Source organism: Calonectris borealis, chromosome 1 (genome assembly GCF_964195595.1).
Source record: "Calonectris borealis chromosome 1, bCalBor7.hap1.2, whole genome shotgun sequence".
Classification (NCBI taxonomy): domain Eukaryota; kingdom Metazoa; phylum Chordata; class Aves; order Procellariiformes; family Procellariidae; genus Calonectris; species Calonectris borealis.
In genome coordinates this window covers 58822372-58842982 of record NC_134312.1, presented here as the reverse complement: position 1 = coordinate 58842982, position 20611 = coordinate 58822372, and the positions used below count along the sequence as shown (strand labels likewise).

The following is a 20611-nucleotide window of genomic DNA, read 5'->3' as shown; positions in this document are numbered from 1 at the left end:
CCCAGCCCCAGCTGCAGCTCCTAACTCAGACTTTCTCATCAAGGCTTAAAACTGCCAACACAGGTGAAAGGGACGAGGTTATGATTATCAGGTGCTGGTGTCACACTCTAGCTGCTTATGCCGTGGCTGTAGCACCAGAATGCATGAACACCTGGGGCAGTTTGAGGGGCCACACACCAGAAGATGAATACAGCCACAAGTTCCTTATTCAACTTCTAGCAAAAATGTAACAAAAAGTAGATTTTCTGGGGACAAGCTGGAAGATGAGTGAAAGGCAATTTTGACAATCCATTGATAAAACAGACTTCTAGACATCTATCACCTCCTCCACTAACCTCACCTTCCAGCGACTCCAGAGACTGGAGATGAAAGTGAAGAAGAGAGTTTGTTTGCGCAGTTGTTAGTTACAGACTCAGAAATACATTCTTCAGGCCAAGAACAGAACTAGCTCGGCTCAAATTCACATTCGTGTTTCGAACAGGTAACTCTCTGAAAGCACACAAACAAGTGCATCATCTTCCTCTGAAATCCCCAGCATTGGCCACTGCCAGCTGCCCCAGTAACACACTGAGCTTACTGTAACGCCCGATTTCAGCTACGGGGAGTCACTCGGCGTCAGGGGAGGTCTGCAGCGCTGCTGACAGGACAGGCTGATGCTCTGACACCACAGCCGCTACCTCGGGAGGTGACACACATGGTCTTCACGGCTCCTGGGGAAGGAGGGAACGGCAACACACGCACACAGACTGCAGCACATGGATAATCTTTATTGGTAACATCAGTGGAGCACCAGTAAACCATTACTGACTGTAGTGGTGACACACAGCTGAGGCACATGCTAAGGCACTTTTATTATATAAAAAAAAAATTAAATTTTTTTGTGACAGCAATTGGGACACGAGGCTCCTGCATTTAGAGCGCTTCAGGCATACAGTATGGCGCTTCATATTTAATTATTTTTACTTCGCTCATAAGTAGGTCTAAATGCAGCATATACAATATGGTTAAGAATACAGGTAAATCCAGCAACCAGTGTATGGTGTAGAAAAGTAAAGACTATCTATATATAACCATGGTCCCAATAGAAAGGCAGTGATAAAGACCTTTATTTTTTTCTTAATTACTTATTACGAGAGATACAAAGGCCTTACATATATCTGTGCAGATTAAAGGGTTTTTAATATACTCTTAGTCAATGGTGCACAATAACTAATCCCAACCCCTGGTTACAGAGCAGGTGCAAGAGGCTTGGACATGTCAATAAAAGAAGGATTTCCCTCCCCTTATCCCCACCCTCTGCTCACTACCCTATTAAATTCCCCTAGATTCTATTACCATTAAATATATTTGGTCCCCCAGAGATTTTCAGACAAGCACAAGGACATTGTTCTGCTTCCCCAGCCTGTCATTAACTACTGGTCCACGCTACCTTAGATGAAACCGCTCAGAGGCAGAGACACTAACAGGACATCATTGCACTTCAGAGATCTGTCCAGACAGTAAAAATAAGAAGAGAAAAAAAAAAAAAAAAAAGACAACTTTGGCAAGTCCTCCAGGTAACTGGTCCCGAGAGGAGCTTCCCTCTTCACCCCTCCCTGGAAACATATGAAAGAAAAAAGGGCAAATTGCCATGGCCAAAGCACACCGTTTTTCCTGAAACTGCTCCCAAACCATGTGGGTGGGCAGATTAAAAGAGGCTGAAGTCTGAGGTCACTGAACATGATTGCCGAAAGCAAACAAAGAGGGAGGGGAAAGAATACAAGGAGGAGCTTCCCTGCAGCTAGAATCGAAGACAAAAGGAGATTTACAGCAAAAATAATCTTTCCCTAACCCCACTCCCTCCAAACTGTGTAAGGATTCACCAGCAGACATGGCACGGACAGTTCTACAGGCCTTTGTAGTGGCCAAACTGCTGGTCACATTTCAGAGCCCCGACTCTTTGGCATTAAATACAAAGAGGATTAGGAAACTGGAAAGAGGAGGAAACTAGGAACACAGATGCCCGACGGCTCCAGATACACAGAGCTGGGCTTGCTCTGCAGATCCCCAGCCAATTCAGGAGGAGAGGGTTTGCTGAAAGTCCAATGGAAGAGGGGAGGGTGGATGGGTCACTCCATCACGTGTAACCTGGGTCAAATGGGAGGACTTATTCAGTAGCTTTGGCATCACCAGCATCTGCCTTGCCGTCCACTTCCTCATCGGAGCACTCTCCTGCAGCCTTCCTGACAATTCGACGTGTCACGACAAACGGCAGGTCCCCGCGCCTAGGGAAGGACGGACAGTACGTCAGTAACATCAGGTTTCATTGAACTCACCGGACAGGACGGGCTTTGGAAAGAGGTAAGGAAGAAACTGGCCACGCTGTTTGCTGTGGGCAGCTGCCACTGTGGGCAGTCACAGCAAGGCTACGCTGGCCTGGCTGCCATGGTACCGCACCAAACGCTCCGCCTTACCTGAGTTTGCTCTTCAGGGAGCTGACTTCTCTGTTCATTGCATCAGCTGTTTCAGTGGCATCCTCCAGCTCACGCTGCAGCTTCCTACGGGATGCATTGGCTCGCTGGGCCTCCTCTTCTGCTTCCTCAAGCTGGCGTTTCAGCTGCTTCAAGCGCATGTTTGCCTTGTCCGCCTGAGCGTGTATGGGAAAAAGAGATCAGTGTTTCCCCAGGGTTACAGCACAGTAGTTAGAGCAGCAAAAAGCAGAGTTTCCAAAGCCCCCTCTTCCCTTTCTGAAGGGAGCTGCCTAGAACTTGACAGCTCCAAGCTTTTCCTTTAAAAGCATTACACTTTCATCTGTGTCATCTTGTAATTATCACAGTGAGGGAAAAGAAGAGAAATCTGTGGGAAGGTTAATGCTAGAGCCCTCTTACATGCAGACGATGCCTTGGTCACAGAAGGGAAATCCTCCCCCCAGAAGACTCACCAATGCTGCAGGTAACTATACACACCTGATCTTTGAATTGCTCAGCATTACGCCTCTCATCATCCACCTGCAGCAAGATATCTTTCAGCTTCTTCTCGGCACGGCGCACCTGCTTGCTGGCAGCCTGGCGCTCCCTACCAAAAATACAGTGATGCTCAGACAAGAACTTCTCTCCTGCTGTCCCCAACAAGATGACCCGCCTTGGGCAAGTTAGAAACAAGGAAGATAGCAAAAGTCCTCCTAACTTAGAAAAAAAGCGGATGGGAGGCAATGTTTCCCAGAAATGACCAAAAGGCACTGACGTCACACAGATATGACCCTTCCTGAAGCTACAGAGGGACAGCAAGTGTATCACAGCTGCAGTTTTAGGAGCGGTTAAGTCTGGAAGAAGCTAGAAGTTTCTACGGTGAAAAACAAGGAAGGTTTGCCAAGATCTTACATCTGTACTACCCAGTATACCTACGACGAAGACCTCACTCAGACAAATCAGAATTTGTTCAGAAGAGCTTAAAATGCCAAAGTGGGTGGAAGCCTGTAAAACAGACAGAGTTTCTACTAGGACATACTTCGTCTCCATGTCCAACTGCTCTTCCAGCTGCGCTATCTTTGCTTCCAAGGCCGTGATGCTAGCCTTGTACTTGGACTTTACTGCACTCTCCATCTCCTGCAGTTTAAGCTTAAGCTCCTTGTTCTGGCGCTCCATCTGCTGGCGAGCGTTCTCATTCTTCTGTGCGTTGCTACGCTCAGCATTCAGGTCGGCATTCATCTGATCAATCTGCGGAGAGAAGTACTCAGCATATCGAACGCTCCAGCCTGAAAGGCTGATTTATTTCTCAGACACATGCTGACACGCAAAGAAAAAGTACCCTCAGGGTGAGCTGAATAACTGGAATAACTCCGAGCTGTCTGTAGGCAGGGCACTTCTCAAAATATCTTAGTTTACCCAGATTTTCAAAGTAATTCCTTGAATAACAGGTTTATCAACCTCCTCTTAGGGCTAAATTTGCCAATCATATACAATGCTCTCTGCGGTGAAGGCCATGGTTTGGCACTTAACACAGTAATTACCAGTCTTAGTGAATTACAAAAATCTTGAGGCAAGTGGATCCAATACGTTTGCTTTACTAATTCATCATTTATTTGCTGTCTGCCTACTTCCACTACAAAGAAGCAGCTTAAAAATACTGACTTTCAAAGGTGAAAGGGCAAGAACTCAGTCCGCTTCCAAGCCAGGGCTCTGGCTGACAGTCAACCAAGTAGAGAACTATGCCCTCATCCACCAGAGTGAGCAAGCCATTTGGAAAACCATCAGCCTAGCTCCTTGGCTTTGGAGCGCTAAGAAAACAACATGCTTGACTCTCAAAGTTGGGCAGATAAAATATGGCAGAGAACAGGCAGATTAAGATCATGGTTTCTATAGCAGCCTAACAAATTCCATATGGTTAGTCCATTTGAAGAAGCATAGAACTGGCAGAAAAGTCATTTTCCAAACATGTTGTGGCACTGTTCAGCATGCCAAGTTGGAGCAGCATGCTACAGATCATCTTTCTCATAATCCCTTAATACAGAAAAAAGGAACTAGGAGTTTTTTGGTTGTTTATTTTTAAAAACAAAAAAAAACCCAAAAAACAAACTTGGGAGATTGTTCCAGCTACCCAATGATTTAAATGATCAAAACCTGTGAGTTAACATCAGCTCTGACTGCCCACCCTGTTTTCTGTATTGTGGTATTCAGGTCTTCCGCCTTGCGTACATCTATGGACTTCTGAGGACCTGTGCTCCTCACAAAGCAGCCGCTGGCATTACTCAAGAGTGCAGTTTGACAATTTACACAGAGTAGAGAACCCCTACTGGCACACGCAGCCTGAACGGGTACCTGAAGATTTGCCTTCTTGAGCCGGTCATTGATTATCTCTGTGTTGCCCTGTTCTTCTTCTAACTCTTCCTCCAGCTGAGCTATCCGGGCCTCCAAGCGTCTCTTCTCCTCCATAGCCAGTGCTCTATAGGACACAAAATCATTAAAGCAGTGTTGGTGGCATTAATGCCTTGAGGAAAATTCACCACTTCTAATTTTACAAAATAAGCTCAGTCTTTCAAGAGCAGAGGGGATACAGTGCGTGCTGCAGTCCACATAAAATAACAGCCAGCAAAGTATTTTCTCAAACCAGCTCCTCCACCCTTAAACAGGGAACATTACTCACCCTTTACCACTGTTGTTGGCAATCTCATCAGCCAGCTCATCCCTTTCTTGCTGGGCCTGGCGCTTGGCACGCTCAGCAGCTGCAAGTTCCTGGAATGAAAATGAGACGGTCAGTGATCCAATGGGAAGCTACCAATTAATGCAGCATAGGAAAAAGTAGTTACTGGTAATGGGTGGTATGGTCTCTAGCTAGATCCAGACTTAATTATAAGACATGGTCTGTTCCCCGCCCACCCCACAGCTTCCTTTGTTTTGCACACTCCTATCACAGCTGTCAAGAAAGGGCCAAATTCTGCATTTTGAAGTGGACCTCATACTTGAGCAGAGCAAAAAGTACAAAAGAAAGGAAATAACCACTCAAGCTTAGACTGCTATGTTTAGTTCTTGGCCAAAGAAAACGAACAAACCCTTGACTTGCATGCGTATTCCATTACCTCCTGCAATTGGATCATCTCTGCCTCCATGCTCTTCAACTTCTTCTCATTTTCTTTGGCCTGTGCCAAGATCTCTTCTCTGGAAGTACGTGTGTCCTCCAGTTCCCGCATGTAATCCTTCATTTGTGCCTGAAAAGGGAGAACAAAAAATGATGAATTTCAGAGCCTCCACATTAACAAATAGGGTTTGTTTGTCTTACAGGAAAAATGGAGGGAAAACGGAAACAGGGATTCATTAATCTTCAGCTACCAAAGAGGTTGCTGAAAAAAAAAAAGGAATCATCCTTTTCCCATTTCACAAGTAACAAGGAGAAGTAGTAATGGAAGCAAACGGGATGGCTTAAATTGCAGAAGAAAAATAAGATCTTGTCAGATATAGGGAGAGGGGAAGCTTTCTGGTGAAGCGATGGAATGGACAGTCTGGAGTTTTTTCTAAGAACAGATCAGACAAATGCCTGTAGGAATTATAAAAAGCATAACAGAACTGTCCTGGGGCAGGAGAAGGCCTAAATGATATTTAAGTCCCTCTAGCTTTGCAGCTCCATGAGCCTTTCCAAAAACACTGACATGAGGCAAGCACCAGAGGAGTGGCCTTTCCCTACAGCTTGTCTCCCAGGGAGTTAAACAGGCGGATCGGGGTTAGAAGGATATTTGAAATGCCAATAAATCTTTAGCAGTAAAATGCTACAAGGTTCTGCTGCACTTGTGACACTGATGCATGGTTCTCATGAGGTGAAATCTTGTATCCCATTTCCCTGGGTAAATGCTCTACACTGATAGCTAAAACAGTTGCAGTGTCTCACCTGCAGTTTGCGGAGCTGCTTAATGGCTTCTTCACGATTCTTGTTAGCAGTGTCTATATGGCTTTCCAAATCCTTCAGGTCCATCTCTAGCTTCTTCCTGGCAGCCACAGCAATGGAGCGCTGTTTTCGCTCGTCTTCCAATTCGACCTCCATCTCCCGCACCTGTATGGAGAAATACAGGCATCAGCATTTTAGTACCTTGATTTCCCAACAGCTACTTTTCGCATCCCCCTTTCAAACTGTACATAAGCACAAGCATGTGACTTGTTTTCATTCTTCCTGGCAGGGGGATGGGGCTAACATTCCTCACTAATAAAGCTACATGAGTTTCTTTGATAGACAAAGGCTGTTTGAACAATCACACTCACAAGGGGCAAAGTCTGTCACAGCTTTGCAGAGCTGCCTGGAGAGTTACCATTAACAAGAATCTGTGGATTGGCAGTGTCTGTCTAACCATCTTTGGACACAAGTGCCTTTGTGTATGGAACACTTTCAGAATTTACAGAGCAATTCTTACTTGTCTGATCAGCTGTTTCTTCTTCTCTTCATTCTGTTCATCACGTCCCTGGAGGTCCCGGTCAAACTGTGCCTTCATGGCCTGTTGGTTCACTTCTAGCCGCAGTTTGGCATCCTCTGTAGCCTGCAGTTCATCCTCCAGCTCTTCCAGCTGTGTCTTCATCTCCTCCACCTGCTGCTCCAGGGCTCGCTTAGCCTTCTCCAGCTCATGGACCTACAGCACAGTACCACACGTGAGGTTTCCTCAAAGAGTGCAGACAATTTCACCTATCCTAAGGGCAAAAAAGTCTAAGAACAGCCACTCACATAAGACAGGATACAAGAACACTGCATCCGCCCCTTGTATTAGGGCAGAAATACCCCTCAAAGCCAGCTGCTCGCATACCTGCAGGCTGCCAGTGTGAATCATGATCACCTATTAGTTCTGGTCATGTATGTGTGGTGGTGGGGAGAAAGAGAAAAGCATTTGTTAGCCCAGTCCTGACCTATTGCAGACTTATCAGAACTAGACACCTCTGGTTCTGACAGAATTCAAGAAAATACTTTTTAGTCTCTGAATTTTTTCTTTTCCCTCCTGCTTATCATAACATTTTGGGTCTTGAAATATTGGGGTTACTGTCTTCTGTTGCCTGGCTAATCGCTGTATTTTACATCAGGCTCGCATCATACCTTCGTGTCTGCCACAACGATACCAGTTAATTTTCAGTTTCCCACTACCTCATTTGGGTCATTTCTAGGCTCTTCGAACCGATCTTGCCCACTTACTAATGTAATACAAATATAACATTGACAAACTCACAATGTGTCCAGTATTCTCTACTACATTCTTCTGTGTTCACACTAGCATAAGCTTTTTGCAGTATCAAACTAACAGTATCACCTGTGTGACATTTCCTGCCCAGATATTTTAACTTCATACTTACACTTTTCCCAACATCATCCTTTGAACTCATCAGGTCTTCCATCTCTGCCCGGAACTGCTTATTGATTCGTTCCAGCTCAGCTTTCTGCTCTATGGCTTCTTCCAGGGCTCTGGCCAGGGAAAGGGCCTTGGTCTCCTTTTCACGGGCTTCTGCCTCAGCGCGGTCCCGTTCTTCTGCATACTTGGCAGAGATGTTTTTCTCCTCCGCCAATAGCTACAAGAGCAGAGCATCAGTTTTCTAAGAAATTACTGACAATTTTCTAACAAGGTAAACATGCATCTTTTCATTAGTACCTTCTTCATAGTATTCTGTCATGGATGGAAGGAAACAAGAAAATGCAGCTTCAAAGAATGAAGCATGCCATCCCACTTTTAATAACTATGCTGACCCCAAATGAACAAACTTCTGATTCCCTAGGCCTGCAACCTACTATTTCCAACTTTCTCTCAAAGATGATCTGCAAACAATGCTTTGAACTTGATCTTGGTCTTGATATAAATGTTATCCCTTTGGGAAAAGGGGCATCACTGAACTTCTTATGCATGGAACAGAATTTACTCCTATGAAAGCTTATTTCTCCACCCTATATGCTAGGCCTTAGTTCAGAAATAAATATGCATTCTCCAAGCAGCGTTGCTTAGGTATTCTTAAAGCAGACCTCTCAATAAGATGCACCTACTGAATGCCCAGTGACTGAAGTCATACCTGATCAAACTTCTTCTGCTTCTTCTCTAGGTTGGAAACGATCTGCCGCTGATGATCAAGGTCCACAGTGAGGTCATCCAGCTCTTGCTGCAGCCGAGTCTTTGTTTTTTCCAGCTTGTCATACGCAGCTGTCTTCTCTTCATAACGCTGGCTCAAGCCCTCCAAGTCCTTCTGCAGCTTCTTCCTGGCTTCCTCTGCTGACTCAAGGCAGCCCAGACCATCATCCATCTTCTTCTTTGCATCTATTGCCTGAACGACAGAAAAGATCGCACGTGAAGCCACACCACAGATAACGCTATATGTAGTTTACTGGCACCAGAAGTTGAGGAAATAAGTCTGTTCGTTTCTGAAGGTACTACTTCCCCCTCAAATAATACTGTATGACTGAATTCCCAAAGGAATTCCTGGATAGAAATCTGCAAGTAGTTCATATGATTATCAGAGACCTCTTCATTTCCTCTCTCACGCAAATCAGCAGGATCACCCTTTCCCAGGAAAGGTTCTGTTACTAGAAGTCAATTCCGCATTTAGATTTTACTTCCTTCAAGACAGAGCTGCACTTACGCTTCCTCTCAAAAGTCATTGGTTTATGGGATGCAGACTCTGTACCTGTTGCTGAAGAATAGAGATCTGTTTCTCCAGGTTTCTCTTTGTCTCCTCTTCTTCTTCCAGTTGCTCTTTGAAACTGTTCTTCTCATCCTCCATTTGCTTCAGCTTAGTGCTGAGGCTCAGTTTTAGGCGAGTCTCCTCCTGCAGCAGCTCCTATAAAGCAAACACCCCAGTGGAATTCAGCACTGCTCCTTGGCTTTAAAGGCTCACAGTCCTCACCCACTCTCTCCAGAATGAGTACTTTTGAAGTTGAGTTTAAGTATGCAACTTATTTCACAGATAAGACAACTGAAGACAGAATTCAAATAATTGTCTTCCAGTGAGCCAGTAGAGAAACAAAATATTCAGAAGGGTCCTATTCTCTCATACACTCTAATAATTAAAGTATACTACTTCACCACACAGTCCTTTCTGGAGTCCTTTGAGCAGCACAAAAAGCATTAAAACTTTTCACAACAATGTCGTGCTATGACTGTATTCTGCTACATGACTTTCTCATATTTAAGCATCAAAGAAATGGACAACAGGCTAAAGTGATTGAGTATGGTTAAAAACAACGTTGGTCTTAGAAGAATTGTAAGACACTGGTCATTTACCAACTTCGGGCACCAACATTTATTGACTTATGCTGCCAGTGCTTGAGCTGAAGGATCTGTAGAGACTAATAAGACCAGTCTTCAAACTAGTACATAATTTTTGTATTGTGCACTATCTTTGAGGCTGTTTTCTAAAAAGAGTAATAAGTAGACAGAACATCAATGACTGTTCAAGGTTACTTAGTATCTGAGGTTTGGCACACTCTTCCTTTCCCTTCCAACCTTCTGATTGGTACTCCATGCTTTACTAAAAGAGTCATATTCTACTAACTGTAAAAGGTTGTTTTATCCCGAAGTATAAGACTAAGCATGATTTTTCCTGAAAAAATACCAAATTATTCGAATCTATCACTTCCCCAACATCAACTGGGAAATAAAATTTTCTGCTTAACTTTACAAATTTACTGGAAATCACACACAAACAAAAACCCTGTCAAATACTTGACTATGAAGATCTCAAACAAGAACCTAGCATTCCAGTGCAGTTCTAGCATTGAAGAGCTCTCAAGCAGAAAGGTGATAAAGGAGGACTTCTAAATCTAAGACAGGGAAAGTTACATATGTTCCACATACTGAGGAAGTGGAAGGAAGATAAATAGCTTGTTTCTGTAGAAATGCTCTCAATACCATGCAATATAACCCCTTAGCAAAAAACACCAGACCCAATCCTTTGAAGTGTTGTATATCCAGTAGTTAACGGTGTCCAGAGTGATTCCTCACTTTAAGAATTTGTAACGGACACTGGCTGCACCACACACAAATGCCTGGGCTTCCAAAGCTCTCACCTGTGTATCCTGAAGCTGTGATTCCAGAGCAGAGAAGTCCTTTGCTAATTTGATTGATTTGCTGTCAGACTGGTTCAAAAGACCTGTGACATTGTCCAATTCAACCTGAAGGAGAGATCAGAGTATTGGGTATTAGATGCATCAGCAAAAACAAAGCCAGGAACAGGGGAGCAGCTACAAGCCCCAAAAGTGAAAACTGAGGCACCTCTCAACTGTAATGCATGTATATAATCTCTCAGGGGAATGAATGCATCGTTTCCAAAGTCCCAGGGATGAAATATGAGAAGTCAAAAAGAGATTTTTACTTGGGAACGCCTCTGTTGCAACAGCCTTCTGGTTTTGGTTGTTCTGTTTTTTTTTAAGGCCTATATGAGATTTTAGACAGCCTGGCAAGAATTTTAAAAGCTTCTATTAAACGAACTCTCTTCTGTTTTATACTACCTGCTTCAGGACGGTATCTAGAGTCTCAAAATTACATTTTCAGACTCCAAAAGACAGTGCACACACCAGCAATGCTCAACTTTTAATGACAACCCTCCATAAAGGAGAAGGCAGAAGACAATGATCCATGTGAATCAAAGGGATTTGTTGTTCCCTTGAAGAAAGGAGGAGAAAACCCTAAATTTCCACATCACCACCCCTCATAATCATCAACCACATTACAAAGCTTCAAGACACTGTCTTCCAAATTAGTTACACAATCATCAGTCTGTTTGTGCCACTCTAGGTTCACAAGCAGCTGAATGTTTACAGAACTGTACTGTACAAACTGCTGCATGCTGAAGGGGAGCAGACATGCTGATACTTTAAGGCTTACAAAACTCAAATGGCAACTGGTTACTTCACCTTCTCAGGTTTGCTCATGATAAGCAACATCAATCCAAAGGTCCTGCCCTGGCAATGAGTTAAGGAGCTTTCATAGTCCTTGGGAAGCAAACTATGGGATTTGCTTTTTGTAGAAACTTTATCCTCAGGATGAACAAGATTTTTGAACTAGCTATGGGGAGATACCATCCTACAACATTTTCTCTCTAGCCCTGGGCTGAATCGGAAGCTAAGGAAAACCCATGCCACTCACCTGCAATTTGTTAACCCTCTCAGCCAGTTCAGTCTTCACTCTTTCGCCTTCTGTAAATTTCACCTGCAGTTCTTGGAGCTGAGCATCTACTTTTTTCCGCTTGTGCTCAGCATCCCCTTTGCCCTGCAGAAGAACCTTCACCTCATTGGACAGTTCAGCCCTCTCGCTTTCCAGAGCTTGTTTTGCTTTTTCAAGATTTGCTTTCACCTGAAGAGGAGGAAGAAAAAACCAGCAAAACCCCTCAGACTTTAGATATAGCAGGATCCTTCCACTGAGTACATTTTTCCCCAACAAGCAAGCTAGTGTTGCATGTTTAGCAGCTAAGTTGTAGACTGCTTACTCAGAAAAAACAATTTGAACAGCCTATCACTGATAAGCAGGAGACAATTTAACAATCAGAGAAGACAACAATGCAGGAGATAGTCTTGCACCATCAGAATTCCAAATTAAAGGTTGTACAAGTCAACAAGTGCTAGCAATGAAAAGAATGTCTTGGCTATGCAGTATAACGTGCCTGATAGGGAAAAAGAATGAATGCAACTACTTAAAACAACTTCATATATGCTTCATAGTGAAAAATGATCTACCAAGGGAAGAAGAGCACGTGTATCAGAAGCCTAGTATCATGAACACTTCATGTTCTTCTGCAGCTTTAAAACATGGTCACAGAGCAGCTATCATTTCAGGAAGGTTGACTGCTTTGGCCTTGTGTTTTCTGTTCCACATACCCGTTTGGTTTGTTCTAACTGTTCTGCCAGCTCTTCAATAGCTTGTGAATGTTTCTGCCTCATCTCTTGGATTTGAGCCTCATGAGTCTTTGCCTCATCTTCAAGGGTCTTCTTCAAAACCGTTACTTCTTGTTCTCTCTTTGACCTGCAAAATTCACAAATTCCATTTAGATGCCAAGGAGAGAATCAAACAGATGTGTATATCCACCAACAGCATCTCTAATGCAGAAAAATGCCAAGGTCTGTTTAGCCCTACGAGCTATAAAGACACTTTTCAAAGTTAGAACTTGGCATTGCACCCTTCTTAAGCGCAAGCTGGCAGCATTACTTTCAGCCTAAGAAGTAATAGCCTGAAAGTACGAATGTTTCAGGGGTATCACTAACACTATAGTTAGGGAGCAAACTAACTTTCTTACATCAGGTGAGGTAATGCAGTCTTGACTACAGCTTGCACACTACCTCCTTCTGTAGTCACTGAGGCTGCTAACCAGCCTACCCTGATAAAGGCAAAGACTTGCTTTGGTAAAAGACTAGATGCGGCAGCATTTATTAAAAAAGTCAAAACCAAGTAAGACAACACAGCTACATGTTGGACTTACCTGAGCTCTTGCTGAGCAGCTGTAGAATCTAGCGTGTCTTCTAGCTCTGTTTTTAATGCTTCCAGCTCTTCTCCCAGATCCCGCTTCTGTTTTTCAGCTTTATTCCTGAATGCTCTCTCTGAATCCAGGTCTTCCTGCAGCTCAGTGATCTGGGATTCGAGTTCCCTGATCTTTTTCAGGGCCATGTTTTTCTGAGCTGCCTCTTCTTCCACCCTGTGTTCAACATAGGGTTCTGGTCAGAGCCAGATTCAAACCTTATCTAAATTAAAACCACCTGTCCTACCAAGAATAACCAAGAAAAAAGCTGGTATTGGTCAGCTCTACAATATTACGTTCAAACTTTGATCCATATATCATCTAGAAGTTCCAAGTTCTATTTCCCAATACTTGAGAGAGCACAATTACTTACCTTAAAGAACACAGAAAGAGACTGACAACAGAAGAAAGCAGAAGAGAAAGCACCATTTTACATTGGAAATTGGACACTTTACTGAATAGATGAATATAGCAACTACCAGAGAGACAGTGTGTTGCCACTACTTTTCAACCCCATCTGAAACCTTATTGCTCCAGTGAAACTTGTGCAGTGCACATACATTCATAGTCTAGCTCTGTACAAAGAATGTGGCAGTGAGCAGCAGCCAAAGAACTCTGATGCTGAGGACATGGATCTTAACAGTCCACAGGCTGAAATACAACAGCCACAGATTCCACTTGGTCCCTATCCCAAAGGGACACAAGACAAGAAATACTTCCCAACCTGGTGGTCCCTGAACCCCACAGGTCAGGTTCTCACCTAGCTAAGGCTGCCTGCAGCTCCTCTTCCTTCTTCGCCAGCTGCATTTTGAGTTCTGCAATCTGAGCCTGCAGCTCAGCAATCTGGTCATGCAGATCACTGGAGTCCCCTTCAAGCTTTCGACGAGTCTTTTCCAATTCTTGCCTCTGCTTTTCTTCACGTCGCAGACGTTCTGATGGAGATGGGGACACGTTAAGTTACACAGACGACACATACTCAAAGAATGTTGTACGAGCAGAGAAAATAAAGCTATTAAAGCTATAGTTTCTTTCCTAATGATACAACTGTCCAAACTGTAGCTGGAGTGCATTATTCTATCAGGACCTATACACGCAACTGCCCCCATATTTTGCCCTCAGAACATATCTGGGCCATTTCCCTTCCCCACATCTTACAGTCAAATCTCCTTCCCACCTTTCACTGTAATAAACAATGCCAGCACAATGCCAGTCTCTCCCAACACGCACACTACACAGGCATAAGCACTCATTGAGTGATGCTGAACACAAGGTCTGCTCTCCCTTTACTGAAACTAAATAGGCTGGCTCCTGCTGTGTTAACCTGGGCAATCTCCATATGAAGTGCCTCCAGCTTGAACTCTGAAGAACTTGTGCAAACAGGATATCAGAAACAGCACTAACCCTGACAGATTGATGCTGCTGGAAGTAGAAAAGTGGAGACACTCCCACAGCAGGAGAAGAAAGAGAACCAGCCTCTCTTCTCCATTGGCCTGCTGCTCTGGAGAGGATTTTTATTTAGATCAAGGGCTCAGCTGACAAGGCACATAACCTTCAGCCAGCCACTGAACAGCTCCAGCAAACTGATCAATAGCATACACATTATAGACTAATTTTTAACCCCTCAGAAACTGGAGAGGACTAAAACTCTAGAATTTCAGTTTCATTTCAACAAATTTGAACAAGAAACTACCTAAAACTAAACAGGCATGTCCTTTGCAGGATCTGCCTTTAAAAAAAACTAAACAACCAAAAAAAAAAATCCAAAACCACCTTCAAGGTCTGTGATCATGGCCTCATGCTTATTCTTGAGTTTGGCTAAACTCTTAGATTTCTCCTCTTCCTCTGTCAGGTTTGTTGTAAATTCAGACATTCTGTCTTCCAACAGTTTCTTTTCCTGCAGAATTGAGAAGGCAGTGTCAAAGCAGTTGCTGGAATTACAAGAGATTTTTCCAGAGTTGACTGTGCTTAAAGATGTCAATGTCATAAATGCCTACTCCTGCTACAAGGAAACTTGGAACAAAAGAAATCCTTTCAGGATTACAGATAGTATTCAGATAAATGGTTACTTAAAGATTTGTATTTGATAGCCCTTTCAAAGCTGAAGGGGAAGTCTGTTTATGAAATAACTTGATACTGTGGCAAAACAATGTATCAGAAAATGTTTGCTCATGGATCCTTATTTAGTCAAGGCTATTTAAATATCATACAATACTGACTTGTAAAGAATACAGGCAGGGAGCTAATTTTTAAAATTCAGGTCAGAGTTGTCAAAGACAAGACTGAATTCATTCATAAGTTTCCCTGTATGTGGTAAAGGTCAGCCTTTGGTTGGTGGCTCCAGGAGAAACACCTGTGCATCTTTAGCCCACATAAAAGCTGCAAGAGTCTTACCTTAGCCAATTTGAGATTCTGATCTTCCAGAACTATCACATCTTCTTCCAGTTTCTTCAACTTGGCCTCTGTGGTCACTTTTTCTAGCTGCAACTTTTGCCTTGCGCTCTCCTCTTCTTCAAGCTGCTCCTCTAGTTCCTTCACAACACCCACAGAAAAGCAAGGCATTTGTCAGTGCTGCTCACTAACCAATGTAACAGCACAGTAGCAATATTAGAACTTGAAAGGTTTCTTTACCCTTCCTTCAAGGTATTATTAGTACTTTCCAGAAGTGACATCTCTGTCATGACTTAATGCAACACACTGCATTCTAACAAACAAGTTTTCTGCAAAATAGCATTGTTTACTGTACTAAAGAAGAATGCTACCATTCCTAAAACACCTGGCTTACGCAGATCAGACACTTGTCTAATTATTTGACAAGTGGCCTTCATCTTCAAGAATGGAACAGCTCATTCCAGATGACTGACTGAACACCTCAGGCTCAGCACCAGAATTGCTGTGTTCTATTGCTATTTCCACAGATAGATTTTTCTATGCTTTTTTTTTTTTTAGTTCTCTCTTCCGTTTCCCTCCAAGCTGAGACAAGAGAACCACTCTAACCTTTACTATCTTCTTTACTGACAAGAGACAGCATTCCCAAGGCATTACCTGGATGTTCTGCTGCATTTTCTTCTTTTCAGCCTGCAGATGTTGACACCGTTCTTCCTCTTCCTCCACCCTTGCTTCCAGGTCATGACATATCTCCTCCAGTTCTTGTTTCTTGGCTGTCAGGCGGGCTCTTATCTCCTCAGCTTCAGCACAGAGTTCAGTTTCTGCTTGCAACTGTTCCTGCAGCTGCATCTTCTCTGCCATTAGCTACATTGGACACAAAGCCAGAAATAAGACAAGCCCCAATTTACCAAACCACTTAGCAATCTGTGTTAAGTGAAGTTATGTGCTCCTGTGTTCCACAGTTACAGTCTTAATCATTGCAGCAGTCTCCTGCTGCTAATCAAAAGCTAAATATCAAAACATAGTTTTTAAGTGTTTGTTCTCCTTCACAAATCATGCACTGCAACCACATATTACATTAGCCTTAACAAATTTCTCAAGACCCTAGCCATTTGCAATTCGGAGATTGTCTAGTTTTCCCCTACAGAAGTAACACAAGTAATTATCAGCCCTACAGAAAAACAATCCTGCTGCCACCTTCTGTGTTCCAAACAAAAAGGATTCCATTAATGACGAGGTTGAATTCAATCAGCTTGCTATAATACTCAGCCAAAGGAGACTACTCTTCACATAATGGCTACAGAAGGGCAATAGGTGGTCACTGTACAAAATGACCTGCTAGAGGAACTGAGCTGAGAAGAAAGGCAAAGAAAATTGAACAAGATGGCAGCCAAGTCACATATTTCGACAAGCTGGAATCCCGCAGCTTGTTCGTCAGACCAATAAAGCAAAGGAGATGCTCTCAAGCAGTTGGCCAGGTAGAGAGAGAATGACTTTTACACATGAGATTTGCAAACTCACCTGGGCCTGGAAGGTCTCCATCTCACTCAGTCTATTTTCTGCAGCTAGCTGCTTCTCCTTGACCTTTATTAGTTCTTCTTCCTTGGCCATCATCTCCTCTTCCTGTCTGCTTACTTGCAGAAGGGGCTTCACCTGAAAGGGAAATCAAGGGAATGAGATGTGTATAAGGAACAAGGAAAACATGAAGAAATGCTCTTGCACTTGAATAAAAACCATTTTAGGTAAGTGTCATATTTGAAGGACTGACCAATTGTTTTGTTGCGAACACTGGAAGGATCATAGAGGACTAGATATCATCTACTCTGCCAATAACACACTTTCTGCCTGCCCAACTTTTCCTCCAGGATGGGATGCATCAGGAAAGGGTTGAGTAAATTCCAGACCCTCAAGAACTAAGTAGTAATAGCAGGAGAATAAAAAAGTTGCCATACAGTGGGGAAATCCACAGGTAGGTCAATGTAAACAAAAAACAAACAACACCCATCTCTGTGCTCTCCCATCAAAAACTCTTACAAGTCATTTCATAGGAAGAAAACAGAAGAAAAGTTTAAACTCTGCTCTCAACTCTCATTTAGCTGCAAAGTCTCGTGGCTAAAAAGCAAGAAATCCCATACATTTAGAAAAGAGACCATTTCTTCATGTGTTCGTTGTCTTTATAAAGGTAAAATATCTACAAATCTAACAAGATCAGACCTCAGTGGTTTTCCTTTGCTCTTACAACCCTGGAGAAAGAGATGGCAAGCCATCCCTGTATTAACAATTTTTGTCTAGCTAAATTGACTAGCCACGTAGTAAGTGACTCTTTGAAGTGTCATACCACCAAAGCAAGCAATCCTCTTACTCTTCTTAGGCATCAAGCATTAAAAGATGATTTCTGCTTTTTCACAACATTACTTGGATATAGCCTTGCACTTGGTTTATGCAGGCATATTGCATAGCTATAAAATATGCTATGATATTCTCTGCCTAAATGAATCAAGGTGTAGTTGCAAGCCAGCCCAATTGTAGAGGAAGTGGTTTTTGTGCTCTGGTTCAACCCGAGAAGCTGAAATTGCAACCAAACTGTCAAAATTGCAAAGGGAAAAATATTACCTTGGTGAACAACCTCCACCATTGCCAGTTCCGCAGTTTCAAATAGGCAGCACAGTTCCTCTGAAGCACTTTCATGGCTGTCAATTGCTGCTGGCGCTTGGCAAAGGCTCTGCAAGGCAAGTGGAAGTCAGACAAAGGAACCCACAGCAGCACACAATTCTCTCCACCAAGCCCTTTCTTAGATACCTCTACATTTTTACTTTAGAACGTTCCCTCCTAAAAACCAGCAAAATTTCCAGTTAACTTCTTGATCTTTTCAAGGTTTTTTTTCTCAGGTAAGAGTGGTTATCCTTTCCTTTATTCAATTTCCTATTTAATACAGTTTTTCCTAATATCTTCTAATGTGAAAAGCCTCACTATTTTCACTTCAAAAAAAGGGAGATCTGAAACAGAGGTGTGTTTTCCTGCCAATCTGACAGATACTACTTTTGTTTTTAGAACTGTACCATTTGCAGTTCTACCTAATAGCTTAAGAGAAATCCTACACCTCCTGGATCAGTACTGTACTACGACCTTTTCATTTCAAATTTGCAGTTTGCAGCTCTTTTGTCAAAAACTGTGCCTGCTGTATAATATTCCTATAGAGAGGAATAGACTTTACTGCTCTGGTAGTATGTGGGATAGCAGCATGCTGAGTTTCTTGCAGGTGCCAGAAGTCCGGCATTACAGAGATCAGAAAACCCTAAAACAACCATCAACTGTTATATACAACAAAGAAATCATGGCCTTTCTGACAAAAAATAATTTCTAGTCAGCTTTTTTGACGAGAAACTTCTACCTGAATGGGAGAAATACACGTTTATAATGTACTTTACAAAATATGGTCCTTACTTTCTGGCCAGGTAGCCTCTGCAGCATGCTTGGAAGCCAATAATAACATCTGTGATCTTCAGGTCTCTCTCTTCTTCAAGATGAGCAAGGACTCCAGCTCTGAAAAACACTTTACTCTGTCCAATTCGATAAAGGTTGGAATCCAGCTCCAATGCTTTGATCTAAAATGAGAGAGATAAGAATTCATCTCCTGCAAAGATTGCTTCATGTGAAACATCACAAAACATATTTGTGTCTCATGGCTGTAAGATACTCCTTCCCTATAATGAGCCACTCAGGCCAACCAAAGTTGCTAGCTCCCAATAAAGTCCTGTCCCAATTAAAGGAGTTGGAGCTCAGCCAAGCACAGCATGAAACAGAGGTAACCAGAGACAGAAAATGTGATAGAAAGCATTGTTTAATACAATACCACATCAAGTGCCCTCTTCCTTTCCTAAAGAAAACAGACCTGTTGATCCTTCCTATTTATTTTTTCCCAGTCCTAATCTTTGTAAGAAAAAGGCACCCCAACCAACTTTCCCATCCTTTAAAGGACTTGCTGTCAACACTTACACTAGTTAAGAGGAATAAGGTATAGTCATTTAAGACAGGAAAAAAAAGGAATCCCTTACAGCCAAACTCAATTCAGTCTCCCGTAGTCTTCAAGCTACAAAGCCAAAGCCAAAGTCAGAGCTTTGACGCAGGCAATTCTGCAGAAATTATTTGGAGCCTTCAATGAAAGCATTTGTCATCAGCAGGCCATTATAAAAAGTTTGTTGAAGTTCATACTTTAAGCATGTACTAAAGATAACATTAATGCTTCTAAGCACTTTGATTCCATGAATGCTGCTGAATTCCATGAAGTGTATGCATCTGTGGAAACAGAAAGATCCTCTTTGCCTAGGATTATTGATCTTCATGCTAGTCAAAAGCCTCCATCTGTGAAGCCAAGAGACAGCTTTTTGCACCCTCCTTCTCTCGGAGAAAACATTTGACTTTGGAATTATAGATATATTTAACATGTGCAACTCCGAGTTCCACACCACACCCATAAAGCTTATTCTATTCAAGTAGAGTTTCTGGGATGTCTTACCATCAGCACACAAGCCTGCTTTCCATCCATAAATCCTTTGGGAATTGCATTTGGAGTTAAGATTTCATATCTGAAAAGGAGAAAGCGTTAGACTAGTTACACAAAGATATTTGAAAACAACAACAACAAGAAAAAAAATCAGTAATGCATTCCTATGGCATTATGAGTTCGACAGCTTACGGTCTTGTTAGAAGAAAAAAATTGCATCTCTAGACAACAGAGTATGTAGCAGCAGTCTTAGATGGGGTCCTCTATGCCTCACCTTGACTTCTCTAGTAAGCCTGTAGTTAAAGATGCTTTTGGGAGGCTTTGTGCCAGGGAATACCAAGGGACAGATGTTCTGTGTTGCTGCCTTTGAAAACAGTGGCAATCTAGTTGCAATAAAATACTTCAATTTTTGCACTTATGTCTTCACTTTGCCAGGGTAAAGACTCTGTCAGATTCTTTTCTAAGCCTTACCTTTGCCTGAATTCCTGGAATACAACTCTGTTGGGGAAACCTTGACGACAAATACGGATTCCCTCCAGCACTCCATTACAGCGAAGCTGGTCGAGGACCAAGTGGGGATCTAGTTTTCCAGCCTAGTGAGGAAAAAACATTTTATAAATACTAGAAATATTTTACAGGCAGGTCTTACCCCCTCGCCTCCCCGTCTTTTTTGTAAAGCAGCCAGTTGTCTCTTTTCCAGTTACAAGCAACTGAAAGCTTTTACGCCACCTTAAGAACTGCAAAGATCAGTCTCCAAAATTGTGGTAAGTATACAGTTATTTAGCATGAC

General features: G+C 42.7%; 1 protein-coding gene across 2 annotated transcripts in view; it reads right to left on the bottom strand.

The window, feature by feature from the left end:
* Positions 1–747: 747 nt before the first annotated feature.
* MYH9 (myosin heavy chain 9) overlaps positions 748–20611 on the bottom strand; it is a 72013-nt gene continuing 52149 nt past the window's right edge. For both annotated transcript variants that reach the window (XM_075156407.1, XM_075156416.1), the window contains exons 17-41: positions 20293–20414; positions 19834–19903; positions 18762–18922; positions 17931–18039; positions 16839–16970; positions 15975–16181; positions 15324–15461; positions 14703–14826; positions 13693–13864; positions 12897–13109; positions 12298–12442; positions 11570–11776; positions 10492–10596; positions 9111–9263; positions 8502–8750; positions 7797–8009; positions 6875–7087; positions 6358–6519; positions 5555–5683; positions 5122–5210; positions 4797–4920; positions 3487–3695; positions 2946–3054; positions 2454–2626; positions 748–2264 (exon numbers count right to left, since the gene is read on the bottom strand). In XM_075156407.1, the coding sequence (XP_075012508.1) occupies positions 2147–2264; positions 2454–2626; positions 2946–3054; positions 3487–3695; positions 4797–4920; positions 5122–5210; positions 5555–5683; positions 6358–6519; positions 6875–7087; positions 7797–8009; positions 8502–8750; positions 9111–9263; positions 10492–10596; positions 11570–11776; positions 12298–12442; positions 12897–13109; positions 13693–13864; positions 14703–14826; positions 15324–15461; positions 15975–16181; positions 16839–16970; positions 17931–18039; positions 18762–18922; positions 19834–19903; positions 20293–20414 (3846 nt within the window). In that variant the 3' untranslated portion in view covers positions 748–2146. The remainder of the gene's footprint in view (positions 2265–2453; positions 2627–2945; positions 3055–3486; positions 3696–4796; positions 4921–5121; positions 5211–5554; positions 5684–6357; positions 6520–6874; positions 7088–7796; positions 8010–8501; positions 8751–9110; positions 9264–10491; positions 10597–11569; positions 11777–12297; positions 12443–12896; positions 13110–13692; positions 13865–14702; positions 14827–15323; positions 15462–15974; positions 16182–16838; positions 16971–17930; positions 18040–18761; positions 18923–19833; positions 19904–20292; positions 20415–20611) is intronic.